Source organism: Propithecus coquereli, unplaced genomic scaffold (assembly GCF_000956105.1).
Source record: "Propithecus coquereli isolate 6110/MARCELLA unplaced genomic scaffold, Pcoq_1.0 Scaffold42, whole genome shotgun sequence".
In the NCBI taxonomy this organism is placed as follows: Eukaryota; Metazoa; Chordata; class Mammalia; order Primates; family Indriidae; genus Propithecus; species Propithecus coquereli.
The window spans coordinates 3,105,024-3,112,109 of NW_012149952.1; the positions used below are offsets into that span (position 1 = coordinate 3,105,024).

Consider the following 7,086-nt stretch of genomic DNA (forward strand, 5'->3'; position numbering starts at 1 on the left):
TGCTCAGGCTGGTTTCGAACTCCTGAGCTCAAACAATCTGCCCGCCTCGGCCTCCCAGAGTGCTAGGATTACAGGCATGAGCCACTGCGCCCAGCCAAGGACCGAGTTTTTCACATGAAATAATCCCGATGTTCCAGTGCCTCAGAGGCTGCTCAGGACACAGCTGGGGGCCACCTCCAGCCCGGCCTGCACCTGCTGCTCCTGGCCTCCCGCCTACCTCCCGTCTCCCCGCTGCCCCTCGCCCTCAGCCCAGCAGCGTCTCCTGGGCAGTCCGGGCTCCCGGGGCTGGAGTGGGTGGCAGACCTCCCAGCCAGTCCCACTCACAGTCTGCCCTGCCTTCCAGATTCTGGTACAGGTCAAAGAGGTCCTCTCCAAGCTGAGCACGCTCGTGGAGACCACACTCAAAGAGGTGCGTGTCGTGGGGCAGTGGCTGGGGGCCGGCGGGTGTGGGTGGCTGGGGGCTCCCTGGCTGGGCAGGGGCCGTGGAGCTCAGGAACTCACAGACCCACCTCCCTCTCTCCCTGACACCCCCACCCTACGTCTTTCCTCCTGGACGTCCCCTCCTCTTCTGGCCTTTTGGTCTCTGTCCCACCTTCTTCATTTGTGTCCCCTGCTCATGCCTCTTGCGTGGTTCTCCTCGGTCTGCTGTGACCTCCTGTCCCTCCCCTCACCTCTGTCCCCTCCCCATGTCTCTCTCTGGGCCCCTCCCTCTCCGGTGGCCTCTTTTCTTCCAGACAGAGAAGATTACAGTGTGTGGGGACACCCACGGCCAGTTCTATGACCTCCTCAACATATTCGAGCTCAACGGTTTACCCTCCGAGACCAACCCCTATGTATCCTTCTCAGCAGAGCCACCCTGCCCCGCCCTGCCCCGCCCCTACTCCTGGATTCTCGTGGGGGATGGGGCTTTGGCTAGGGCGACAGCGTGACTCTGGAAGGAGCCGCCTGAGCACTGGGGTGTGCTGGAGCGGCAGGCTGGCCTCGCGGGCTCCGGGCTCAGACCGGCCAGGGCCCACCCCATGTGCTGTGTGACCCTGGCTGGGGGCTCAGTCCGTCCGGGCTCCGGCTTTTCTGTGTCTGCTACAAGATAACACCTGAACAGAAGCAGGTTACTTCGCCGCTTGGTGCCTCAGTTTCCTCACTTGTGAAAGGGAGATAATAATGGGGCTGATCTCATGGGGTTCTGAGAGGAGCAGATGAATTAAGGACAGGGCTGGCCCACAGGGGATGTCGATACCACTGTGCTGTTTGCTCAATAAATGACCACCACGCGGGGCCATGAGGCCTAGGCATTGTTGAGAGGGCCCGTGTCCCATCGCCCCTCTGGCTTTGGGCCTCTTCTGGGGGAGAGCTGGCTTGGCTTTCTGAGAATTGGGGGAGGTTGGGGTCCTCAGGACCGTCCCACTGAGGCCCAGAGGCTAGGTGGCCGGCCAGAGCCACACAGGAAGGACAGGGACAACAGCCCAGAGACCCTGAGCCCCGCTGAGTCCCCACTCCTTGGGCCATACTGACACAAGCCTTGGACGTGTGGAGACCAGGAAGGAGCAGCCCCTCTGGCCCATCCGCTCTCCCACCCCCACCCCTGCTGTGTTTTCCTTAATAGTGCAGATATTTAATGGCGACTTCGTGGACCGCGGTTCCTTCTCTGTAGAAGTGATCCTCACCCTTTTCGGCTTTAAGCTCCTGTACCCAGATCACTTTCACCTACTTCGAGGTGAGTTGAGAGGCAGCAGGATCTGGGGACATTGTGGGGACCTGGTAGAGCATTCACTTTGTCTTCTGTGAGCCTCCATTTTCTTAACCCCAAAGCAAGGATAATAGTTGCAGCCATGATTTATATGGGGCACTGACCGAGATCATGCCCAGGGCTGCCTCGTAAGGTTGAGCAGGTTGTGCACTGCACAATGTCATCACACTAAGGGGCAGCACTCGTATCATAGACAGCATAAATGCACACATTTATTATGTCCATTTTTCAGCAGATAGCAGACAGAGGTCTTAAGGAAGAGCCCCTTTTTTCTAATTTGCACGAGAGTATGAAACAGGCTCCTGAGTGGCCTGAATCAGGCAATAAAATTGAGCTGAGGAACTGAGTGAACAGACCAGGGGCTGAGGGTGGGAGCAGGAGGACCGGTGAGGAGATGGCAAGCTGCCTCAGATGCGGGCTCAGGGTCAGATCCGGGCTCTCTTGACTGAAGCAGAGCCCAGAGGGAGGAGCGGAGGCCAAAGGGGCCCTCCAGGTTTGGGGCTAGAGCACCAGGAGGCTGTGGCTGGTGGACACAGGGAGCTGGGAGACTCCGGAGACATGGGCTGGGGTGGGGTCCCACGGGGGCCATGAATGTGGATTCCGATGGCGTTGGGCAGGGCGAGCTTGCCTGGGAACGACAGCCGGCGGGGGGTACCCTGCCCATGGCAAGGTGGGGCATGAGTGGGAGGTGCAGCCTGCGAGCAGTGGAGGCACCGGCAGGGCGCGGCGAGGGCTGTGCGCTGGGGCAAGGGCCCGAGCCTTCCCGAAGCAGCGCCTGGCATGTCGGACCGCTCAGGACGCCCCCAGGGGCCTTGTCGCAGGAGGAGCTGAAGGGCTCAGGCTGAAGAGAGGACGGTCAGGCATCTAGCAGATGCGGGACCGAGCAGCTCCCTGGTCTCCCCCACGGCCCTGGGAGGGACAGATGGGTGTGTGTGTGTGTAGGGTGGAGCTGTGGGGAGTGTGTGTGTGTGTGTAGGGTGGAGCTGTAGGGGGGGGTGTGTGTGTAGAGTGGAGCTCTGTGCGGGCCAGGTCCCAGCAGATGCTTCGTAAATTGTCCTGCATTTTGTCACGATCCCCCCTTGGTACTGCTAGCCTGGAAGGTCCGCAGTGGGGGCCTGGGGGCCCTTGTGGCCACGTGCCCGCGGGTGCTTCTCAGCCTCAGTTTGCTCCTCCGGAAAATGGACTGAGAACGGTGTCTGTACCTCGTGGAGTTTCTGTGAAGGGCCAGTGGGCTGAGGGTGCCCGGGCAGGGGGACACCGATGGACCTGGCGACTGAGGTTTCTCTTCTGTCCCCTTGTCGGCCAGGCAACCACGAGACAGACAACATGAACCAGATCTATGGTTTCGAGGGCGAAGTGAAGGCCAAGTACACGGCTCAGATGTACGAGCTCTTCAGCGAGGTGTTTGAGTGGCTCCCGCTGGCCCAGTGCATCAACGGAAAAGTGCTGGTGAGGACGGCGCTGGGGACCGAGTGCGGGCTCCGCCCCCCAGCCACGCCTGGGCGGAGGTGCCGGTGAAGTGCGTCTGGGAGTTGGGGGTGGCGGGCCCCTCCCCTCACAGTGGTCACCCCCCAACCCCCAGATCATGCACGGAGGCTTGTTCAGTGAAGACGGCGTCACCCTGGACGACATCCGGAAGATCGAGCGGAATCGGCAGCCCCCAGATTCAGGTGACTGGGGGGGTCAGGTGGGCGGCCCTTCCCCTCGGGGCCCCAGTGTCTCCGGCGGAACGGGGCGGCCTGGGCTCAGACCTCAGCTACAGCCACAGCCCCGCCCTTCGCTTCGTGCTCTTGGCGAGGAACGGCAAGTCTGAGCCTCAGTTTCCTCCCCTGTAACACGGGGCCCCGCACCTCCCTGCTGGGGCCACGCCAGCAAAGGCATCAGTGACCACAGCGCAGGGCGGGGGACGTGCCGAGCACTGGGCACACACCTGTCCTCGTTCACTCGCGAGTTCAACTGCCGACCCCTGAGAGAAGTACCGGGGCCCCCATTCTAGTGACGGGGACAGGTGGCAGAGTATTCTCTGTCTCTCACACACACGGTGTAAGTGCTGTGGAGGACATGGACAGGGTGGCGCGTTGCTGGGTGGTCAGGGAGGTGACATTTGAGCTGACACTGTAAGAGGCGCCTGTGGTGCACAGAGCCTGGCACCACGGAGAGGGGTCCCAGGCACACGGAGAGGGGTCCCAGGGCGAGGGGAACGTGGCGGGAGGAGCAGCAGAGTGACTGCAGTGGGCAGGGCTGTGCTTTAAGGGCTGACGCTGGACTCGAGGTTACCTGGGCTGGACCCTGCAGAGCCCCATGGGCCTCAGTGTGGAGCTTGGGCTTTGTTCCCCGGGCACTGGGGAGCCACAGACGGCTTCAAGCAGGCGGGGGGCCTGATCTGAGTTGCGATGTTGCAAGCTCTGTCTGGCTTCGGGCCGTAGTGGATTGCATGGGGTCTTGGAGGGAAGAGCAGCGGGGAGGTGATGGGGGCAGAATCACAGTCACATGTCCCAAGCCCTGTCCACAGTGATGTCCTCTGCTGGACCCCCACCCAGGCTGTGCCGTGGGGTGAGCTCCTGGCAGGGCCACTAGGATGTGGCTTGTGAGTGCCCACCCCTGGCGGCACTTGTTCCTGACAGTTCCCTGCTCTCCCCGCCAGGTCCCATGTGCGACCTGCTTTGGTCAGATCCGCAGCCTCAGGTGAGTCTGGGAGCTGGTTCCAGGGCCAGCGGGTGTGGGCTGTGGACAGAGCAGGTGGGGGGAGCGACAGTCACGCTGAACCCCCGTCTCCCACCTGCCCACCCCCAGAATGGGCGCTCCGTCAGCAAGCGGGGTGTGAGCTGCCAGTTTGGGCCTGACGTCACCAAGGCCTTCCTGGAGGAGAACCACCTGGACTACATCATCCGCAGCCACGAGGTCAAGGCCGAGGGCTACGAGGTGGCCCACGAAGGCCGCTGTGTCACCGTCTTCTCTGCTCCCAACTACTGGTATGTGCTGCCCGCCCCACCCAGGGCCTCTCTCCCCAGGCCACGGGCTTTTGTCTTTGTCGGAACTGTTGATGGTGGAACGTTTCAAAGACGGGCAGGAGCAGATCCGACGGTTCAGTCAACGCCGCGTGCCCGTCACCAGCCTCGCCGGCTACCGCAGGCCCCAGGCCTCTCGTCGTCCCCCATTTGTCCCCCAGCACGTGGTTGACACAGCCACTTCCTTTTCTTAATAACCACAGTACCGCTGTGGCACCTTTAAGAAAGGAGGTGACAGTTCCCTCGTCTCCCCACCAGGTCCCATGTGCGATTCCGTGTATCACCTGAATCCTCCCGAGTTCGTTTCCCCCCGGCTCTCGTAAACGTCTTTCTTCAGTTGATTTCTTCCAGGCAGGACCCAGGCAAGGGCCACATTGCAGTTGCTTTGCCTGCGAGGTCCCTCCCCCCTCCCCCCACCAGCCACGTGTGTTTGCTGAAGACACCAGGCTGCTCGGCCTGCAGTTGCCTGAGCCCTGGGCTGGGCCGATGGCACCCCGTGGTGCCGCGTGAAGTGTTCCTCTGTCCCCTGTGTCAGGTGCCATCAGACCTCAAGTGCAGTCTTGGAGAGCCCCCCTCCTGGCTGTACCCGCCCCCCTGCTGCTCTCGCCCCACCCCGTTTCCCTCATCCGCAAGCTGCCAGGCTCGGGGCCTGCTCCTCGCTCCGCATTCGCCTTTCTGTCCCCGCCTGCCTGTCTGTGTCCGCCAGGCTCTCCCCGTGTCCCTCCCTCTTCTCTCCCGGCCTCTCTGCCCTCCTGCCTCCTCCCCTTCTCGCCCGTCTCTCTGTCTCTCTGTCTCTCGCCGTCCCCTTTCTCTCTTCCTCCTCCTGGCCTGGCCCTTCCTTCTTTTGAACCCCCCAGCCCTGACGGCCCGTCCACTCTGCTCTTGTCCCCACAGCGACCAGATGGGGAACAAAGCCTCCTACATCCACCTCCAGGGCTCCGACCTGCGGCCCCAGTTCCACCAGTTCACAGCAGTGGTGAGTCAGCCCTGGGGGCAGGAGGCCAAGCGAGACCACTGGTGGGGGGCGGGGGTGCGTTCTGCACCTGGGTGCTCAGAGGCTCCCCGGAAGCCAGCTCCGTTCTGACTTGCCTTTCCGTCTGTCCGTCCGTCCGTCCGTCCGCCCGCCTCTGCTCCCGCAGCCTCATCCCAACGTCAAGCCCATGGCCTACGCCAACACGCTGCTGCAGCTAGGAATGATGTGAAGCGACGCACGGGCGGCCTGCGTCCCCGGGCCCCTCCCTGCCCACCGGCCCCCAGGCCCCAGCTGGTGGGGGAGGGGAGGCAGAGCAGGCCCCGCCCAGGGCAACAGTGGACCCCCTTTTACTTTGTAAAGTTTGTATTTATTCCCCTTTAGGTTTGCGGAGGGGTTGGGGGTAGAGTCAGGGCTGGCTGCAGGGGCTGCTCCCGGGACAGAGGAAGGAGGTGGAGCCGCTGGGACGGGGGCTCAGCCCGGGCATTCTGAAGGGAGGCCAGCCTCGGGCGGAGCGGGGCCGCGTGCTGCCCTGCCCCCTCGTGTGCATGGCTCCCCCAACTAAAGCAATAGGGCCCCGCCATAGGAAGACCCCCAGAAAGAGGGTCATCAGGGAGGCCTCGCCTGTACCCCTCCAGGAGCCCCGTGGTGGGGCTAGACTGGGCCCACCCCCTCCCCAGCTATTTTATGTCTGTAATTAAATATGTTAAAATAAAATCATTATTGTATGTCAGCTTGTCTCGGATAGTGGAGCCCCAGGAGCTGCCAGCCTTGGGGTGACCCTTTCCCTGGGAGAACCGAGGCAATGGGTGGCCACACAGTCCCACCAGCTGTCTCCGTCTGCCTGGCATAGTGGGCTCTTGGGGGAGCTCTCCTGCCCCCGATGGAAGGGCCCCGCCAACAGTCTATCTCGTACACGGAGAGACGCGCTCAGAGGGGCCAGCGAGGCCAGGACAGCGTCGAAGCTGGGAGAAACCCTCACCTTCCTCCGCCCGTCCCCGCCAGCCGGCGCTCACTGCCCTGCACCCCGCCTGCCCACAGGGGACCCCTCTCAGGGTGGGCCCGGCCCTGGTTCTTGACATCGCGCCGTGAGACGGATCTCCAAGGGAGGGGGGTTCTCCGCCACTCCCCACTGGCTCCGTCCCACTGAATCCCACCTGGCAGCCCGGCCTCGGCCCTGCAGAGGGATCCTGTTTCCAGGGCTGCTGCGGGGAGGTGTAGCCTTGAGGGATTGTCTACGGGCAGATGACACCTGGAGAGCAGAGTCTGGTGAGTATTTTGGCTCCTTTGGTGGCCTCCCAGGCAGAAAGGAGGTGACCACAGTCCTAGTTCTGCTTGGGCATCGGAGGTGCTCTTCTCTG

General features: G+C 62.7%; 1 protein-coding gene across 1 annotated transcript in view; it reads left to right on the forward strand.

Moving 5' to 3' along the window:
• The window catches only part of PPP5C (protein phosphatase 5, catalytic subunit), a 33,100-nt gene extending 26,642 nt beyond the window's left edge, over window positions 1–6,458 (forward strand). Inside the window, exons 5-13 of the mRNA XM_012653409.1 lie at window positions 344–409; window positions 735–833; window positions 1,609–1,714; window positions 3,054–3,196; window positions 3,330–3,417; window positions 4,392–4,432; window positions 4,541–4,719; window positions 5,650–5,731; window positions 5,895–6,458. Coding sequence (XP_012508863.1) covers window positions 344–409; window positions 735–833; window positions 1,609–1,714; window positions 3,054–3,196; window positions 3,330–3,417; window positions 4,392–4,432; window positions 4,541–4,719; window positions 5,650–5,731; window positions 5,895–5,957 — 867 coding nt within the window. The 3' untranslated portion in view covers window positions 5,958–6,458. The remainder of the gene's footprint in view (window positions 1–343; window positions 410–734; window positions 834–1,608; window positions 1,715–3,053; window positions 3,197–3,329; window positions 3,418–4,391; window positions 4,433–4,540; window positions 4,720–5,649; window positions 5,732–5,894) is intronic.
• The last annotated feature ends 628 nt before the right edge of the window (window positions 6,459–7,086 follow it).